Source organism: Arabidopsis thaliana, chromosome 2 (genome assembly GCF_000001735.4).
Source record: "Arabidopsis thaliana chromosome 2, partial sequence".
Taxonomy (NCBI): domain Eukaryota; kingdom Viridiplantae; phylum Streptophyta; class Magnoliopsida; order Brassicales; family Brassicaceae; genus Arabidopsis; species Arabidopsis thaliana.
Genome location: NC_003071.7, coordinates 4,589,111 through 4,609,862, shown reverse-complemented (window position 1 = coordinate 4,609,862; position 20,752 = coordinate 4,589,111). Strand labels below are relative to the sequence as shown.

The following is a 20,752-nucleotide window of genomic DNA, read 5'->3' as shown; positions in this document are numbered from 1 at the left end:
TGGATGTCTTGTAACATGCAATCCAACGGGGACTCATTTATGGGGGAAGAGGTTTTCCATAATCAATCAGGTAATACATACATAAACTGTAATCATTAAACACCAACCACAAAGTAAGATGGATAAGCCTTAGCAAATATAGAAATGAAGATTGAATAGCTAACGAGAATATAACATAAAAAAGTCAGACTAGCAAAAGCATAAATACAAAAAACAAGTTTTAGAAAAATATAAACATGTATATAGACATATAATGATGGATAACACATTATCAAAACATTGTCTTTCAATATTTGGGACAATTAGCTATTTTGTGTGCCCGAAATTTGCAACGGGAACAACGTGGAATACTCTCTCGAACTCGGGGTTGAGTCCAATAAGTTCCATCAATTTTACCCATCCCCCATCCTCTCCATAAGGTTCCATCCATAAACTAGATCTATAGCATTCATCAACCAAATTCTCGTTTGCTATTCATTTCATATACAACAGTTAAAGCATGTGGATTGTTGGCTTCAAGGCATTTTGTAAAGAAATGATAATAGATGGAATGCGGCATTGACCACCACATAAAATACCGAATCTGTCAAGGCGGACACAACTTAGTGTCTCCTTGGAATAGACTTCCGCTTTAAATAACGGACCAGCCTTAACAAAGGGTTTCGAAGCATCAACACCAGATTCTGCAACGTAGCTAACAATTTTAGTAAGCACCGGGGCCGGCAAGTAAATTTCTGGGATAGCAGCAACCTGTTGAAAAACAAAACGGAAGAGATTGTTAGTATTTGTTTAAAGTTGTAGTTAAAACTGTAGAAAACTAAGTACTTTAGGTTTGGATGAACAACCATTTTAACATATGAAACAGATGATGTTTCAATGTTGTTTATCTTCGTAAACTTATGCATAATTTCTCTGTGTTCAGGTTTTAACTGAAGAAATGGGTAATGGAAAAAACATTAAAGAATATTGGGTGTTTATTATATAGAGATTATTAAGGTAAGAGTAGTATAAGTTTTTTTGCGGTTTTACTAAACAAGTTATAATCGGTGAAAAATTGTCCCGCTATAATACAATTTCTCAATGTTGGGGAGGGAACTCAATTCAGATGCGGATAAAAGTAAGAGAATATTACATATAGAACAAAAAGTGATTAAGGTATAAAAGATAGAAATTAATTTATTAACCTATCTATAAACAACAATCCACGATAGTGGTTTTTATGGATTTAAAATAAAATTTTCATCAAAGTACATTGGTATTAGCTAATCATGTATCTGTAGCAATAATTTGTTCGTCGCAATCGAAAAAAGTAAAAATGATGATAATAATAAATAATATCAAGGAATTACAGTATTCAAACGATAAGAGACTGACATTAAGTTTGAGGGGTACATAAGAGGAGTAAAAATAAAAAACAATTCAGATAATAATATTGAAGCAGCAAGTGATGATTCCATTCCTCTTGTATTAGTCGACAACCTTAAAAGAGAATGACAAGAAATAGTGGATAAGTTTACAAAATGGTTTTTGAAGAAATTATGTTAACGAAAGAGTACATACCATTTTAATTTCTTTCACTTCCTCGAGATCCTGTTAAGGATACACAGTTGATATAGGGGCATGGCTTACAATCTTCACACGGTGACCACCGGTATAATACCTAACTATCTTCCACCAAGCAAGGACAATAACAATATTGTTATTGCGAAGGGATCGAAAACTTCTGTCAAAGTCCATTCCGATTTCTCCATAAGCCTCGCATTGCAATATTGTTTGGTAAGAAATCAGTAAAAATATGAGATTGTTACCTCTTGTTAATGCAAAGAAATGTAACCATGCTATGTTGAAAAAAAAAAACAGAAATTGTTGGACTGGGCCACCCAATTCAGCTTTTCCTTTGCTTCTTTGCTTTTCATTTCAACTTCTTGAAAAACCTCTAGAATGAGTACATCCACCTATATTGGACTGGACCACCCAATTCAGCTTCGTATGGGAGATGGATAGGTAAATGTTCCATAACATCAAAAAATGATGGTGGAAAGATCTTTTCCAAGTTACAGATGATTAAAACTATGTTCTGTTTGAGAATTTGAACGCGACTTGTCTGTAACGTTCTCGAACATAGATCTCGGAAAAATGATCCAATTCCTAAAATATATGTGCAAGTTAAATGATTAGATTAAAAAAATGTTGGAATAAAATATAGTAAGTATATATTGTACCTGATAGTGCAAGGTGGACATTCCGGTCAAGCAGTTCAGCAAAGATAAATGGAAGTAGTCGCTCCATAAATACATGACAATCATGACTTTTCATGCCTGAAAACTTTCCATTATCCAGATCTACACAACTAGCCAAATCTGAAGAATAACCATCTGGAAATCTAATATCATATTTCACACATTGTAATAAACTCTGTTTGGCTTCTTCTGTCAATGTATACGCTGGAAATGGAGCTTTGCCACTACTATCAATATGTAAGCCTGGGCGTCATCAAAATTTCTCAATATCCAATCTTGACATGATATTATCTTTTGATTTACCCTTAACTCTCATGAGAGTGTTCATGATGTTGTCAAGAAAATTCTTCTCTGTATGCATCACATCAATATTATGTCGAAGATTGAGGTCTTTCCAGTAAGACAACTCCCACAAGATGCTTTCCTTGTGCCAATTATGTTCCTTCCCATAGCCTCGCATCTTCTTTTCATGACCGTTCCCACCAACATCCTTCGTTTTTGGTGGATTTACACTAGCCAACCTCTCGTAATAAACTTGCTCCCCTGTCAAAGACTCAGGTGGATATTCGCTAGAAGCATCTCTTCCTTTCAGAAAGTCTTTTCTGTTCCTACGGGATGGATGACCATGAGGAAGAAATCTACGGTGACAATCAAACCAGCATGTCTTCCGTCCATTGGGTAGATAAAAAGACTTTGTACTTTCCATGCAAACAGGACAAGACAATTTACCATGAGTAGTCCATCCTGATAACATGCTATACGCCGGAAAGTCGCTAATCGTCCACAGTAGTACTGCTTTTAGATTAAAATTCTGACTCAATGAAACATCGTACGCATCGACTCCAGTAGACCACAACTCTTTTAACTCCTCAATAAGAGGTTGGAGGAAGACATCAAGACTAGCTCGAGGATGATTTGGACCAGAATTCAGAATAGTAAGAAATAAGTACTCTGTATTCATGCACATACCAGGGGGTAAATTATAAGGAGTTAGGATCACAGGCCACAACGAATGATTACGAGACATGCCAAATGGATTGAACCCATCAGTACACAACCCGAGATAAACGTTACGGGGTTCTTCGGCAAACTGGGGATGTAACCCTTGGAAGTATCTCCACTCTGCTGCATCTGAAGGATGATTCATTTCTCCCTCCTTTGATTGGTGCTAATCATGCCATCGCATTGCCGCAGCTGTCTTATGGCTCTGATACATTCTCTTCAACCGGTCCCCAATAGGTAGATACCACATACGACTATATGGTACTTTGGTTCTTCGACGGTCGTCCTTAGGCTTCCATCTTTTCACGCCACAAAATCGACATTGATCTTCTTTTTCGTCTTCTTTCCAAAATAGCATACAATTGTTCTGACAAACATCAATCGTATGATATGGAAGTCCTAAATTGCGCATTAACTTCTCAGTCTGGTAATGTGAAGTGGTTGCCTGGTTTCCTTCTGGTAAAAAATCTGTAAACATTTCGCAAACGGAGTCCACCAACTTTTCACTCATATTATACTCCGCCTTGTTGTGCATGAGTCGAGATGCTAAGGATAATTGCGACTGCCCTTCACGACAACCATCGTACAAAGGATTATTTGCACCTTCTAACAAGTCGTAGAACTTATTTGAATGGTTACGGACCGGTTCTTCCACATTCTGATAACTATCATCATGACGATAGTTATCATCATACCCCACGTTAAAATTAAATGCATCGTTCACCATATCCACATATGGATCTTCTACAATATTACCCACTTCTTCATGATTCTCACTAAAATACGTCCTATTCGTGTAACTCGTTCCTATATCCATATTCATTTCTTCTCCATGCTTATACCAAACATAATAATCAGGCATAAATCCATGACTAAACAAATGACTACTAACTCTTCTACCCGAGATGATGTGTTTTTCATTCTTGCATACACTACAAGGACAATGAAATTTACCTCGACTACTCTGTACTATTGGCTGACTATTAGCGAATGTCATGAATCGCTCAACTCCTGCGACGTATTCGGCTGACAAATTCCCCGTCACTTCATCAAATCTCTTGTACATCCAATCTAGATAGAAACCGCCAGTACCGCCATAATTGTAGTTTCCCGCCATTATACAATAAAGTAACTAATTTTTTTTTTTTCTCTTTGATGTTGTTGTTGTTTTGATTTGTTGGTGAAAGAAGAGTTGCGTGAACGTTTATTATATAGGCCAATTTTTGTGACTAATTTACGACTACAACTAAATAGTTAGCTGTACCTACTTACCAATGCGAAACACGTTTTCCATCTACTTTATACGACTATGGTGCGACGTTTCTACGACTACAGGCCGACTAAGACGTCTAGTCGTCCTGTAGTCGTCAAATTAGCGACTAAATAAAATAGACGGTAGAATAGTCGTTAATTAGCGACTAAGCAACGACAACATTATCCCTTCAATAATTTAATCATCAAATAGTCGTTACTTGCCGACTCTTTGCCGACTGCATACGATAGTCGTAAAACAACGACTATGTAACTACAATTTTTCGTGTTGTCGCATGCGAGTCGTAAATCCGTGGCCAAATAGTCGTATAATGTTACGACTACGTTTGTTGTCGCTGATTGTAGTCGTCGTTTACCTGTTTTCTTGTAGTGTTGGTAAAGAGATGTACTATCTATCCATGATCTTGAAGGGTAGCTTGAATCCGTCCAAATCGGTACCATTCCTCGCGTTATTGGTCAGAAATCCATAATCAACGAGTGCACCAAGCAAATCTGGTCGAAATATGATGAAGATGACAGTAGTTAAATCTATGTGTTTGGAAAGAAAATTAAATTTGTGAAGTTATTACTTACCAACCAAAGTATATTTGCGAACAGTGTCTTCGATGATGTAGTCAAATGGAGTGAAGTTGTTAAGCACAACGGTTTCTTTGGTGGTTGAGGGAGTCACGACAGTTTGCTCCATGAACAAAATCCGAAATTCATGAGGAGTTGTTCTTATTGCTTCGCAGTTTGGTCGAACAATAAAAGTAGTAATCGTTTTCCATTGATTCTCTTTGATTCTGTCATAATAGAAGGCAGAAAAACGAGGCCCGATTGTTGCCTCTATTTGGGTGCCCTATGAAAACAACATTATAGGGGTGAGGGATTAGAAAAAAATCTGCAAATTGCGAAAAGGAATACGAGAAAATTGTATACCAATTTATCAACCAAGAGAAGTCTTAGTTCGAATGCATCATGGTTGAGTATTTTTTTGTAAACTCTCACTACCATGACACATATCGCCCAACCAGTTACCAACGGAGACAACTCATACAGACGGTGGAACTGAATCATGGTGAAAAGCGGCAGAATTGAAGAGTAACGAAAAACAGAGGATTATGGAAACGAAAACAGAGGACAATGTTTTTCTTTTGTGATGGGGTTGTCTTGGTAGAGTCAAGTATAGGAGAGGTATTTATAGCAAGTGAAAAGGTTCCTTTGATTGAAGCCAAAACGGTGTAACTTCGTCTGCGAGAAAAAGATGTAACTTTTAACATCGAAGGGTTGGTTACTTGAACGATCCGTTGTCGTTACACTATATGACATATTTATTTTTGAGAATATTACGTATTGAGTTGGGGGTGGTTGTAATATTAGATAGATAATTCGTCTGGTGTCGTTTATAGTCGAGTTATTTATTTGTAATTAAATGCTAAATATATGTTCTATCCAAGAGAACATGTCCAAAGATATATGTCCGTTTGGAATTTATTATAACGACGTGAGCACACGTATATGGCCTTAAAGGGTTATCAATTGGAAATCATTTTTGCGGACTTAGCTTAAACATAAATATGCAAACCTCATTCATGGCAACGAACAAATTTTGATGGGATCTGACTTTTCATAGGAGTAAACAGAGTATAAATTATGTATTTTATAAAAACAAAGGCAGAACATCAGAAATTAATAAGCAACTATTTTCTGAAATGAAAGGCAGAACATCAGAAATGAACATCAAAAACAGACTTTTCATTGTCTTTCAAAATTTGGGACTATTTGTTCCTTTCTTTGATTCCTATCCTTAATGCTCTCCGTATAGCTTTGCCCATAAGGTAGATCTATAGCATTCGGCAACAAAATTCTCATATGCTATTGGTTTGTACAATACAGCTTTCAAAGCATGTGGATTGTTGGCTTCAAGACATTGTGTGAAAAAATGATAATAGATGGAATGCGGCATGAACCACCACATGAAATAACGATATTTGTCTATGCGGACACAACTTAGTGTTTCCTTGGAATACATTGCATCCTTAAATGTTGGACCAGCCATAACCAAGGGTTTCAAAGCATCCACGACATCTTCGGCAACGTAGCTAATAATTTAAACAAGTATTGGTGCCGGGATGTAAATTTTTGGGATAGCAGCAACCTGAGATAAAAAAAAAACATATGCAGACGATTATGTTTTGTTTACGATGAATGTAAAACGTAGAAAACTAAGTAGTTTAGTTTATGCTGAACAACCTTTTTGACACCAGATGGTTATTCATTCTTGTCGACTTTTTCTAACTTGAGCATAACTTATTTGTTTTCAAGTTGAAACAGATGGAATGGGGAATGGAAGAAACTTAAATAAATCGTGGGTGTTTAGTAACCGTATATAATTATGCTCACCTCCTCATAATAAACGTGATAATTAAAACTTTTATTAAACGAATATTGCTCTAACCATAATGTTTCTGGTTTATGCTCTAACCATAATAATCCTAGTTTTAAACGTGAAGGTGGGAATATTCTTGCTATACAACAGTATCTCAATATTCTCGGTAGAAAAAAATTCAGATTTGTCTTTCAAGGTAAAAGAGAAAGATAATTGTTAATGTATCCATATGAATCCATCCACAATATAACTGTATTAATTCGTTTGTATGATTGGATAAATTATTATCATTGGATGACATTTATATTAATTTTTTCACGTATTTGTAAACATAATTAGTTCGAATGATTTACCAAATCAACAATAGTTCAAAATACTCTAAAGTATTTTTTTTGTTCGCATTGTTAACCGATATCAACTGTTAGATGCCCTTAAAAAATTGGGGTTATGGATGGAATAAACAAATAATATGATACAGACCACTAAAACATTCAACAGTAATAAAAAGATAAGATTATGAATATGGTTAAGAAAAGCAAAAATCATATTTATAGAATCCAGAGTTATAAGTATTCAAAGAAGGAGGAAGCAATGTATATATTACAACATGAATGTAGGGTGACATTCCATAACTAGTCAGAAACATGAGATGAATAGAGTGGGTAGACACATAGTTTATATATGTCCATGGCATATTAACGCCTAAACGCGTCGACGTGTTTGTCAGTAATTTCAGCCATTTTATCTGGGAGTTTATCACTTGCCTGGATCTCGAGGAACTTCATAGCAACCGGGCCACAGTCACCACTCCGCAAATTCTTGTATATACCATCAATTCGTCTCCATAAAAACGGTTGAAGACCGTGATTCTGAGAACACTCAAGCGTACAGTACCTTTGGATGAGGTGGGGCAAAAGATTGACAACCCGCTCAATGAATCTTTTATCTTATCGTCGTCGTAGAGGTCTGTATTTGGGTCAAGAATTTCAACGCTCCATATGCCAAGATTGATTGAAAGTCCAACCCAGTGCTCATCATTCCATTTCATAGGTGCGTAAATGGTATCTATGTCCTTGAACCATTCAATTTTGGATCTTTTGATGAAGCGTTGCATGTTCTCTTACCAACGAACGCGTGATTTCATCTTGGCAGCATTGAAGGCTCTGAATTTAGCTTGTAGATGGCTTGTGAACTATGGATCAACAAAAGCAGAACGATGATTATCAAGTGTAGTTGTAAGCCTCCGAGAAAGTAATGACACCAAAACCTCCATCTGCTTGGGAATAAAACAGTTACACATTAGTATATCTTGATAAAAGGTTAATTTGTACTAGGATAAATATAGTGGACTACATACCAGGGTTGAAACCCATTTATGAGGTTTGGCAAGATCGACGAGGAATGAGTTGGAAATAAGGAATCCACACTTGGTAACATGTTCACTATGATGTAAAAAAGTAGCATTAGTGAAGAACTTGATGATGAATGTTGTGGAAATAGGAAAAATGAATGCTAAACCATACATATTTGGAGAGCTGGAGAGGGTTTTGACAAACTGTGAATAATTGGTTTTTTTAAGTGTTGGTAAAAGTGGTTGTGTCTTAGGTATTAGTTAGGAGAGAATTGGTTTTTCTCTTTTACGCGTCGGGGATGAATCAGATAACTCAAAATATTGATCTGGTTCCGGGGCAGGTGAGTTAGAGTGTTCTGACTTATTATCCTGTATAGGAAAATGTAATATCAGACCAATATGCATAAGCTGTTACAAAACTGAAAACTCATTCCCTAGTCATTATGAACAATAGTGAATATATGTTAAGCAATACCTCGTTTCTTGTACCCACACTATTGGAACTATGTGTGAGAGATGATTGGGGCTCTTTGTCAGCTTTGGAACTTGTATCAAATATAGGCTTCCAAACACAACCATTGCCTGGAATAAGAAGATAATTTTAAAAGCAATCCAAACAGTGTTGTCCAATAAAACATATCAGAAAATTATGATACTTGTTATTAATGTATACCTTCATAGGATCAGAGTTGACTTCACAAACTCCTGAATGAATTGCTGCAGCCATATCCACGGTGACCTGAATGTTTAGGGTTCACAAAGAGATGGTGAGAAAAACATAAGAATATATTACTTGCAAGTTATAACGAATCCACAAACTCCTATCCAATATAAAAGTGAACATGCAAGCCTAATTTAGTTTAGACATAAGGATGACCTTCTTTTCAGAGAACATTGCAAACCCTAACAATGAATGAGATGTTGGAGGCGTCTCCATGGTGTCCTAAAAGTTGAAGTACACAAAAAGATGGTGAGAAAACATAAGATAATATTATCTGCAAATGTTAAGGGATCCACAAACTCCTGTCAAATATAAAAGTGAACATGGTATCATAATTTAGTTCAAACCTAATGTTGACCTTATTTTTAGATAACTTTACCATGTGGAACATTTTTTCTATAAATGTTTGTTGCATAATGCCTGAGAGATGCAGCAAACCTCTACAATCTCCAATAAATGAATGAATGTAAATCATTAGCTGAAACTAGTTAGAAATTTATACCCCCGTAGCATCATTGCCAATCTTTACTTCGGGTTGTGCCTCCGACACTGAATGCGATGCTGCAAGTATCTCCACAATAACCTGAATGTTGAAGTACACATGTAGCTGGTTTGAATAAATATAAGAAATATTGCCTACAAATTAAGAAGTATCAACAAAATCATGTTCAATAACACAAGAACCACAACCCATAAAATGATACTTGTTGTTACTGCATACCTTATAGGATCACCGTCGATGTTGACTTCTCGTTGAGTCTCTAGCAATGAATGAGATGCTGCAGCCGTCTCCATGTTGTCCTGAATGTTGAAGTACCCAAAAAGCTGGTCAGAAAAAATATAAGAAATATTTCCTACAAATTATGAAGTAACCACAAAATCTTGTCCAATAACACAAGAACCGCAACCCATAAAATGATACTTGTTGTTATTGTACACCTTCAAAGGACCACCGTCGATGTTGACTTCTGGTTGAGTCTGTAACAATGAATGAGATGCTGCATTGCCCTATGGAGAATTGCCCTGTGGAGAATTGCCCTGTAAATGTTTTTTTGGACAAGGACTGAGAGATGAAGCATCTCTCTCCAGTGTCCAATAAATCAAGGAACTAGTTAAAAATGTATACCTCCATAGGGTCATCGGGTTGCGGCTCCACCACTGATTGAGATGCTGCACCCGCCTCCAAAGTGACCTGAATGTCGAAGTACACTCCTAAGTATCCACAAAATCCTGTGCACAATAACTATGCACATGTGCCATTATTTAGTTTAAGGATTGGGATGCAGCAACCATCTCCGATGTGTTACATCAAATTATATATTAGCTTACCTTCATCATAGGATCATCGTCAATGTTTTCTTCGGGTTGTGTCTCCAACATTGAATGAGAAGCTTCAACCGTCTCCAAGGTTTCCTGAATTATGAATTATAGAGGAAGATGGCGTAAGGACAATGAAAATTTGGTTTAAGGACTGGGATGCAGAAACCCTCTCCGATGTGTTCCAACAAATTATTTATTAGCTTACCTCCCGCATAGGATCATCGTCAATGTTTTCTTCGGGTTGCGTCTCCAACACTGAAAGAGAAGCTTCAACCGTCTCCAAGGTGTCCTGAATAATGAATTACAAACGAATATATCTTAAGGACTGTGACAATAATTTGGTTTAAGAATGGACTGAGGAGATTTGGACTGACAATAATTTGGTTTATATATTAGCTTACCTCCATAATTTGGTTTAAGAATGGACTGAGGAGATTGTTTTTTGTTGCTTAGGTTTGCACTTGAATCAAACTGATTGTAAAGTACAATAGTCAAATGTGTAAGAATCTATAAAATGTTAAATAAAATGTTTGATGTGTTGTGTTTGTATTTATAAAAGTACCTGGATTTTTCCCTCATCATCTGCATCATTGCCATTTGGATCCTTGACACCAGTGTCAAAAATTGGATTGCCTTCTTTTGCATCATCCTTATAACAATCATGTGATTCAAGTGGAGTATGAAAGACATCCATGGGGTCATCAGTAATCACCTGAAAAAATATGGTGATGGCCGCCACGAAGGAGATGAGGTCGAGTACCCACAAGGCGGAGCTGAGACACAATAGGGAGATTCTTCAATGGCCTGAAGCAATCATAGGTAGTTATTGACGACCAACTCTGCTCCTTCTTCGACTGAGGTAAGCACCTCACTTCACCCTTGTATTATACCATCTCCTGTTTTTATTTTGTTTCTGTGATGTGTTTTGTCCTGAGTACTCTTTTCTAAATTTGGTCACATAGAGGACTGTGTGATTTAAGTTTGGGGGAGGACTCAGGAAGTGTGTGTTGCATTGTATATAGTTTTGAGTCTGCATTCATCTAAGGCATAGAAAAAAAAAACAAAAAAATTGAAAAATTTCAGAAAATGATTTAAAAAAAAAACAGAGTGTTCATGTAGTTGCATTACATTTAGGATCGAGTCTAGAGTGTTTCATTTAGGATTATTGCATATGCATGGGGGATAATGATGAGATAGCCTTGTAAGCTTTTTGGTTCACTAGATAAACTTAGTGTCCTCGTTGTTAGTTGTCTGATGCGTAGTCAATTAAATTGAAATAAAACTGCACCATGCCTAGATTGCTCTACTCGCCACACTGTCATGATTTGATACCATTCCCAATCAATTTGAACCTGAATCTGATTTAGAATTATCATGTCTTAGCATCGAATTCGAACTCATGTATACCCTACATTATTTGGACTTCCTTACTCATTTTAACCACTCTTGTTAGTCCAAGTAGCTGACTCCCCTCATTGGAGCAGTTAACCCCGACCCTAAACCTAAACCTTCTTTCAAGCCATTTATCACTTGTGAGTGTTTGTCAGGTCTTATCCCGATTGAGCATGGTAAAAAGTGTTAGGTTCGTAACGATAGAGATAGTGTCTCATGTAGTTCTAGTTCGCGTTTTCAGGATTGGATAGAACTAGGTGGGCGCTTATATCATGGGTTGGGATGTGTTTAAAAGAAAGAAAAGGGTGAATTCATTGTTGATAAGAAAAGGGAAAGAATTCTAGGGGAAGTAAGCTAAAGAAGTTGACAATGGAATTCCATAACGAGCTTTGTTTGGCTCTCCAGAATCTGCTCAAGCATCGATTCCATTCTTGTCTCTTCTGTGGGTGGAGGGGAGGCTTGGTAAGCTGAATTACCATAGGTCCTCTGAAAGTTTCTCTAAGGAAAGGTCTTCTGGAAAGCAGGCTTTGGAGTGTAGTTGGAGGAACCCTGGTTCTCTGTAAACCTGTTGCCACTGAAGTTGCCCTGTGGCTGCCCAAAACTTCTTGTATCCCTGACCATCTATGTAGAAGACTCCTTCCTCTGACTCAGGCTCAGGCTCAATAGTCTCATCCTCAGCTGCAAAGTGGACATGCTTCTTCTCTGTAAGCAAGTTATGAACCGAATCCAGCTTAGCATTCACCTCTGCCATTTGATTACCTGAAATAGCTCCATCAATCTTCTTCCTCTCAAAATCAGCATTCTTGTTACTGTTGCTGCAAGCGAGGTTCTCTATCAGGGTTGTAGCATCAGTTGGGTAACGTGTGTTGAAGTTACCATTTCTTGCTGCATCTAGAGCCATATGGTATCTCCAATTGACTCCTCTGAAGAAAGTACCTAGAAGTTGTACGTCACTGAAACCGTGATGTGGGCAGTCCCGTTGGTACTCATTGAAATGAACCACACAGCCTTTTAAGATTTAGCTGGACCCTGTGTGAAGGTAGACAGCTTGTTTCTCAACTCATCAAACTTAGGATCATCGTAGAAATTGTTCAAGAAGGCTATCTTGATGCTTCTCCAAGTCTTGAGGGAACCTGCTTTAAGTTGTTTCAGTCAAGAAGCTGCTTCCCCAGCAAGTGAATAAGGGAAGAGCTTGCAAAGTAGGTAGTCCTCTGAGACTCCATTAGTCTTGATGCTTAGAACAAGGTCCTCAAAGCGCTCTATATGGTCCATTGGCTGCTCATGAGATAAGCCATGGAAAGGGTGCTGACCAACTAAAGTAAAGTAGCGAGGCTTCAGCTCATAGACGTTCCTCTGGAAGGGTGGGGGTACGATCGCTGATCAATTAGCATAGAACAGGTTGGGCCTGTTGAAATCCCCAAGAGTACGACGTGGTTTCGCAGTTGGAGGAATAGCTGCAGGAATCTGGTGTTGGTGTCGATCGACACCTCTGTTGTGTCGTTCGACACCAACTACATCGTCATTCTGCTCCCTATGGTGTTGATCGACACCTCTTTTGTATCAATCGACAGCGAGCCCTACTGTGTCTCTGACAGCTATTTGCGCGTTGAGGCGCGCCTGATTCTCATCGACGTCCTCAAGTAGGATGAGTCCATGATCATTCAATCTCTGACCAGCCTTATTGTAGGCTTGCCCATCCTTATCTCTCAAAACTCCTTCTACATCAGCTCTGATGACTCTATTAGTCATTGCTAATCTCTGAGTTTTTCGGTTGGTGCGTTCAAGTTTTCCCAAGTCCAGTACAGACAAGTTGATAAGCTTCTTCTGTTTTGTGCTCTTTGTTTGCCTAGGCATACACCTGAAACACAAAAAGGAAGAAAACAAGAAACGCGTGAGTAACAAAATAGGGAAGTCTTCTAGGGCAAATTTCCTCTTCTGTAAACTCGAAAGCATCTAGGACTTTTACTGGGCCGAAACTGTTGTCGATCGACACCAAGAGTGTGTCAATCAACACTCCTCCCTAATTCCTGGATCCAAAATCGTCCTTAGCTTCCTTTTCCTTAGCTCTTGCTCCAAAATGTCTCCTTATCTCTATTATTGTCTCAGTGCATAGAATACTTGAAAAGACACTAAAAAGACTCGAGAAATAATATAAAGACTCAAGATCCTATACCTAAAACATAGATAAAATCAGTGAAAACTGGGATATATCAGGAACTTTAGTTGTTAAAGAAACCCAAATCCCCTAGAAGTATCAAAGTTGAGAAAGCTTCTCCTAGAGTTAAGAGAAAAGAAAAGAATGATCTGAAAAAGGGTTTAAAAGATTAAAGAATGCAAAGGGAAGAGTTAAGTTCTTATATTGGGATTGGAGATGAGATTACCATTAGAGCTTTATTTGTTATATTCTGGGTAGATGGGATCTTATCTCTGTATGCATAACTTGGGACTTACCTTTAACATTCTATTAAAGCTCAATCATTTTTGAGAGATCCCCTGTTACTCAAGCCTACTCTTTAAGGGATCATCTTTGTCTCTCAACCTTCACCTTAGCCAAATGAGTTCATTGATGATGCATTGAATCATAACAAGGCATGGCTAACGTTTTTGAGTAAAATCCGATCATATCGCATCTTAGAACTACCAACTTAGACATTGATTTTATCTGCTTTATCTGATGCTTTGGTTCTGAGTCCCCACCTTCAAACCTCTCCTTCAGCTATGTCTTCTTATTTGCTTGAAGGTAAGCAAAGACTAAGTTTGGGGGAGTTGATATGTCTATATTTTGCAAGTTTTCTATGTTCATTCATCATCGTTTTGAGTCTAGTTTCATATCATTCATCACTATTTTATATCATTCCTCATCATTCTTGCATATTTTGCATGATTAGTTGCATGATTAGGATAGCTTTGCATACATATTCTATTTCTGAGTTGTTTTCAAGTGATTTGGAGCTATTGACGAGCAAATTGGAAGAAGAGAGCCGGAACCAGAAGACATACTCGACCCCTTGGTCGAGTAACTCCAGCAGCACACTCGGCCCCTTGGTCTAGTAACATTGAGGCCGTTCTTACCAATCACTCGACCCCCTGGTCGAGTAACCACACTCCATGCTACTCGATGACACCACTCGACCACTGGGTCGAGTAACACTTCGTCACACCCCTGACCACCACTCGGACATTCACTCTACTCGACCACGAGATCGAGTATCATCACTCTACCACCACTCGACTAGGCACTCGACCACATCTTCAAATTCTACTCAAATCCACACTCAACTAGACAAGCTGAGCACAAGGAAGAGAAGAGGAGACGAAGAAGTGTTTGGAAGCGGTCCGGAGCTTCATCCGATCACGATGCCCATCTCGGCCCATTATCACTCTATGGGACGGTCGATTAGGTTTCCGGCTCATCTACTATCATTTTATATTGTTTTGTATAAATAGGTGTCTGAGGGGTTTGTCCTGAGACATCTAGTCGACATTGAGTTTTTGCTTCAGTTTTATTCTGTTTTACTCGGGCTGCGCCGCTTTGCTTCTGTAACTTGTAATTCGAAATTTTCCAAGTTATTCAGATTCCGCATTTGATTTCATATGTCATCTTGTATCTCTACTCTTTATCTCTTTACTGATGCAATATACTTGTTTACCTGCGATTATGTCTCTGAGCATGTTGTCTGAGTAGTGACATAGAGTTCTAAAGGATGAGATAGAATGGTTGTGGAATCCGTAGTGTGTAGAATGGTTAAGTTTTAGACTTGATTGAATCCCTTTAGGACTAGTTGTGTTTACTGCTTATTTCTTTCCTGAGATATTCGATCCAAAGTATTCCTACACCTAGAATGTGTTCGATGGAATGCTTGATCCACTAGTTCCTGAGATATTCGTCTATATCCCAAGAGATTGGTCGTTTAGAGCGTTTATTGATTTTATTAGTCGGTTCATATTGCCTGCATAGTTAGATTCTATTAATGAGAATTAGTCTCGGCTAGCTTTGCTTGAGGATTTCTATCACGGGAGTGAATTGATATGTTGTTGAACCTGTTATCTAGGGATAGCTTGATTGTGCTTGTTAACCATCTGAATAGGTTAGGATACCACCCCATTTGATTGCCCCATCCTTAGGAATTTCTTGTCTATTTGATTTCTCTGTTTTATCGTTATCGCTTAATCGTTCTCATTGCTTGTTTCTTAGTTTTTGCAATTACTCGACCAACTTACTCGACCACACCCAGTGTCTGGCAACAGACTGTCCAGTCGAGTATAGTTGTTTCATTTTCTGTCTGTTACTCGACCTGTTACTCGACCACATCCTGCTTCTAGCATCATCCAGTTGCGGTCGAGTGATTTTAGTAATTCCGTTAGAATTTCTGTTTTCTGCATGTTCGCTTAGGACTGTTAGAAATCTCAAAACTGTTATTGCTTGGCTTGACTTAGTGACTTCTAATAACATTTCATTTGTTTGCATCACACCTGATTGAATTGACACCTAAAATACTACAACGACATGGTTAGTGTTTTACGATTAATTGAGTAAAATCCTACTATCATTAATCTTGGCAAATGCACATCTAAATCTGTTTTCTCAAACATATGTTTACAAATTGATATTCCATTTATATTCTCCATGTTTTATTTACTAATATGGTTTACTGTTTTCGCATGGTGTCTCTGTTAAGAAAGACATGGTGGCAAAGTATGTGAACCTGGTGAATGTTAATGAGTGGATGTTTATTGAAACCTTTGCTCGTACCCATGCTTCAGGTCAAAGACGTCGCATACATTGTAGTGTGAATACCAGTTCCTTGAAGGTGAAAAAGCCGAAGTTTTGGTGTGATACTTGCAAGAATGCCGTGACAAATGTTGTAGCCAAAGTTCTGACCAAATGAAAGGAAGACTTACCAATCGATTACAGAAGCCAATCGAGTTGGAGATAAGACCAAGTTGCCCTTAGGTTATCTCGATAACTTTGCTGAAGATTTGTGTCAACAATTTTTTTCAATGGATTTGAATCTCACTTTAATCATGTAATCACTTTACCTTTATATTAATGACTATGTAGGAAATGCATTAAATCAATTAGTTCAGAAGCTAAGAAAGGAAGACTTAACAAACGATTACGGAAGCCAATCGAGCTGCAGATTTGACCGTTAGAAGCTGCCATTCTCTCGATAGCTTTGCGGAAGATTTGTGTCAACGACTTTTTGAATGGATTCAAATTTTGATTGGAGAGACAATCGTGGTCTTGGATTTAATTGCAGAATAAAAGAGAGGAAGATTTTTTTCAAATAGATGGTAACATTTTATTTGCGTAAGAAGATACGAAATGAAGACTTACCAATGGATTACACAAAGCCAATGGAACTGTAGATCCGACCATTAGAAGCTGGCCTCAGGTTCTGTCTATAACTTTCGGAAAATTTCTTTCCACGGTTTTCTTAGAATGGATTCGAATTTGGATTGGAGAGAACCGTGGTTTTCTTCGATTTAATCGCAGGACAAAACGATCGAAGCTTTGTTTAAAGTAGATGGTAACATTGTTTTTGTTTTGCCTTTTCCAATTTTGTTTTCTTCCTTTCAAGGAAACAGACTTTAGTTTTAGTGGGCTTCCATGATCTTAGCAAATACCCATTGAAAAAAACATTTGTTGTTTCTAAATTATTATAGTGGGCAAATACCCTAAAACCTAAACAGGTTTCAAGTTTATTGGGCTTTATTCTTCATTATAATTATCAGCCCACCACACAAGCATATCTAACAATGTCTTATTGTTCTAACAATCTATGTTACTATCATAACATAAACTTGATTAATATTTACTACACAGCAAGCAAGTGTAAATTAATTTCTTTTAAACATAGATATATTAACAAAGTCTTACCAAAGAGAAAAAATATCAAAAACATATGTTATTATCTTCACAATATACAAACTTGAAGTCAAAAAATGCTAAGTTACAGGCTCGTAGTTACATAACAAATTAGACATTACCATCTAGATTATAAAACAAAAATGTGTTAAATAACTTAACCCGCGGTGTACCGCGGGTCGTATTCTAGTTAAGTATATTTTTGGTATCACAAACAGTCATACTGTTCATTCTACTAATGTTATTTGGACATAAATTGTTTTGTCTGACTATAATTTTAAATATTCAAATAGAGAGAATTAGAATTAAGTTGTCAGAATTTAGGTATCCTGTCTAAATTTGTACCGAATCTTTTTCAAAAAAGTATTGTTGAATAGGTAATTATTTAAAAAACGGTTATGGGACATGAAATTATTTAATTTTTAATCTTTACTAGCATTAGCAAAGCACGGGTACATGCCAACCAAAAAAGATTGGGTCAAAGAGATTAACATTGAAATAATCTATTAATTTAAATATTTAATTTTGATAGCATTTATTAGTTTCCAGTTTGATATTAAAATTTAAATATACAATTATTTTCAAATCTTATTTAATCTGATTTATTTTTACATATATTTAATGTGTTTAATATGATTGAATACTTTGGTGTTTATTCTATATACTTATTGACCAAAAGTTGTTGTAAAACAAAAACAACAAGTTAACAATAAAAAGACACTTTGGGATTTATTCTATTTTTATTCACCAACAATGATTGTAAAATAACCACATGTTAACAATTAAAAGACATTTTAATGTTTATTTCATCCTTATTTCACAACAATTGTTGTAAAGAAAATCACAAGTCAATAATTAAAAGACACTTTGATGTTTATTCCATCGTTATTGACCAACAATGGTTATAAAAGAAATAACAGATCAACAATAAAAAGACACTTTAGTGTTTATTCCATCCTTATTGACAAAAAGAGAGGTTATCAAAGAAATAATGGGTCAAAAAATATATATTCCGATGTTTATTGTATTCTTATTGACCAACAATAGTTCTAAAAGAAACCACGAGTCAACAATTAAAAGATACTTGGGTGTTTAGTATTTATTCCATCTTTAGTGATCAACAATTGTTAAAAGAAATCACGGGTTAACGATAAAAAAGACACATTAGTGTTTATTCCATCCTTATTAACATTGTCTTTCTTATAAAATATATCTTATTCAAACACAAATCAATTGATATTAAGATCATAAACTAATACATTTGATGAAAATTATAAGATTCAAAATTTCTTTATATATTTGAATTGAATTATTATTATCTTTCTATAAATTAGAACTAGAAATTGACCCTCGGTACACCGCGCATTGATATTTTTGTTCGAAAGCTAAAAATTTTATTTTAATTAATATTATTTATATATGAATGACATATTAAGAGGTAGAGAATATCGCAAAATCTACCACATTCTAACAACTAGCATTCAAAATCTACCACAACCAGCAAAGGTTTTCGGAATCTACCACTTTTCAATAACACATGCGGAATTGTGGACCAAAATACCCCTGATTGGGACCTAGTATGTGTTAGAGAAAGAGACAGTTTCATCTGGCGCTTCCGAAGAAGGAGCAGGTCGGCAATAAATGTTGCACGTTTACATTTGCTATCTAATTGAATTTAAATAAAAAATGTTAATAAAGTAAGGTAGGGCCATTAACTGCTCTCTTAATATATAAGATAAAAGAGGTTTGTAGATTTGCAAAAAACTAGAAATGTAGGGAGAAAACACTGATATTGGACGAAATTGAAGTTGTGGTTGAAGAAGGGGACATTAAAAGCTGAAGAAGGTAAATTTTATTGTAACATTTTTGTCCTTTGAAAAACGGTTAAATTTGTTTGTTTGTGATAAATGCAATCAACCCACATTCTAAAATGGTGTATTTAATAGAGGATGGCAGGTACCGATGGACGAAGGAGTAATGATATTGGTCGGTGGCTGGGAATGCAAAAAAGTGGAGAGTGGCGATTCAAGATGTCGGCAAAGAAATATGCAAAGTGTGTAGATGTAAGCGAAGAAGATACGATTTCTGATGTTGAACGGAAAATTGCCACAACGCTTGGAGTAGAAGGGAAAAGGACAAAATTAGAGCTGAGTTTTTGGTTCGAAAGAGGAAATAATGTCTACATATAGCAAAAGATGCCGCTTGTTTCTGTTGACAACAGTTCATTTTCAAAATTCAAAAAGATAAGGCTAGAAAAAAGAGGATTGAACATGTATATATCTTTAGAAGAAGACAATGAAGATGTGTCAAAGACAAAGGGACAATGCGAGAGTCGTGGACCAGATGTGATTGTTGTTAGAGTCGTAGCAAAGGTGGGGCGGGAGACATGGTGGGACAACGCAAAGGAGATGGTGAAAGCACAAATATAATCCCATTGAATTTTGAGGAAGAGGATTTTTTAGAAGAATCTCTTAAGAGGAAAGCTGCTTTGATGGAAAAGGGAAAGCAAAGCGGGGACGAGAAGAAGAACTGGTTGAAGCATTGGACACGGATAGTGGAGGATGGGCATCTGACTGAGAAGACAAAATGTTAAGTGAGGGGGAAGATTCAGGAGACTATGATTTTGAAAATATGAGGAAGTTGATAGATACAGAGTACTCGCCTGATTGGGATCCTTGGAAGGATTCGAGGAAAAATTCATTGACAATTGTAGACGGTCTTGCGGGGGGGGGACAAATTCATCAAAACGTGTTGGGGGACGATATATGCGAGACAAATTTAAGGGGTATTGATAATAGATTTTTTGGTATCAATTCCTAAAGTACTATCATGTCGTTGGAGTATTTTAGGTTGTCATCCAATCTGGTGTGATGCAAACAGATCAGATATGATTGGAATGCATTAAGTCAAGTCAAGCAGAGAGTTGTTGGTTTCTAATAATCTTAGTGTGAAATAACCGAAATGAAATGAAACTGAAATGCGAAATGGTAATAACAGGCAGATGAATAACAAAGCAAATGAGATAATAGGCAATCAAATGGATAAGAGATTCCTAAGGATGGGTAATCGAATAGTGTGATCTCCTTAATCTATTTAGACAACAAGTTCAATAACATATTAATTCACTACCGTGATAGAAATCCTTAAGCAGAGCTAGACACAGACCTAATCACCATTAGCGATCTCTAACTAAGCAGGCAATATCGAATCAACTTGT

At 36.7% G+C, this 20,752-nt stretch overlaps 1 protein-coding gene and 7 pseudogenes across 8 annotated transcripts; 1 reads left to right on the top strand and 7 right to left on the bottom strand.

Moving 5' to 3' along the window:
- Window positions 1-399: 399 nt before the first annotated feature.
- AT2G11504 lies at window positions 400-750 on the bottom strand (annotated as a pseudogene; the record flags this gene model as incomplete). Its single annotated transcript has 1 exon — window positions 400-750.
- Window positions 751-1,551: 801 nt separating this feature from the next.
- Window positions 1,552-1,788, bottom strand: AT2G11502 (annotated as a pseudogene; the record flags this gene model as incomplete). Its single annotated transcript has 1 exon — window positions 1,552-1,788.
- Window positions 1,789-1,891: 103 nt separating this feature from the next.
- AT2G11500 lies at window positions 1,892-4,359 on the bottom strand (annotated as a pseudogene; the record flags this gene model as incomplete). The annotated part of the gene is made up of 1 exon: window positions 1,892-4,359.
- Window positions 4,360-4,902: 543 nt separating this feature from the next.
- On the bottom strand, window positions 4,903-5,570 carry AT2G11490 (annotated as a pseudogene; the record flags this gene model as incomplete). The annotated part of the gene is made up of 3 exons: window positions 4,903-5,006; window positions 5,088-5,352; window positions 5,433-5,570.
- A 730-nt stretch (window positions 5,571-6,300) lies between these two features.
- AT2G11485 lies at window positions 6,301-6,681 on the bottom strand (annotated as a pseudogene; the record flags this gene model as incomplete). The annotated part of the gene is made up of 1 exon: window positions 6,301-6,681.
- Window positions 6,682-7,578: 897 nt separating this feature from the next.
- AT2G11480 lies at window positions 7,579-10,968 on the bottom strand (annotated as a pseudogene; the record flags this gene model as incomplete). The annotated part of the gene is made up of 1 exon: window positions 7,579-10,968.
- A 1,033-nt stretch (window positions 10,969-12,001) lies between these two features.
- On the bottom strand, window positions 12,002-13,415 carry AT2G11465 (annotated as a pseudogene; the record flags this gene model as incomplete). The annotated part of the gene is made up of 1 exon: window positions 12,002-13,415.
- Window positions 13,416-19,484: 6,069 nt separating this feature from the next.
- AT2G11462 (uncharacterized protein) lies at window positions 19,485-20,128 on the top strand (the record flags this gene model as incomplete). Its single annotated transcript, NM_147293.1, has 3 exons — window positions 19,485-19,686; window positions 19,822-19,907; window positions 19,982-20,128. 3 exons carry the CDS (start codon window positions 19,485-19,487, stop codon window positions 20,126-20,128), a joined length of 435 nt encoding a protein of 144 aa, NP_671830.1.
- Window positions 20,129-20,752: the final 624 nt, after the last annotated feature.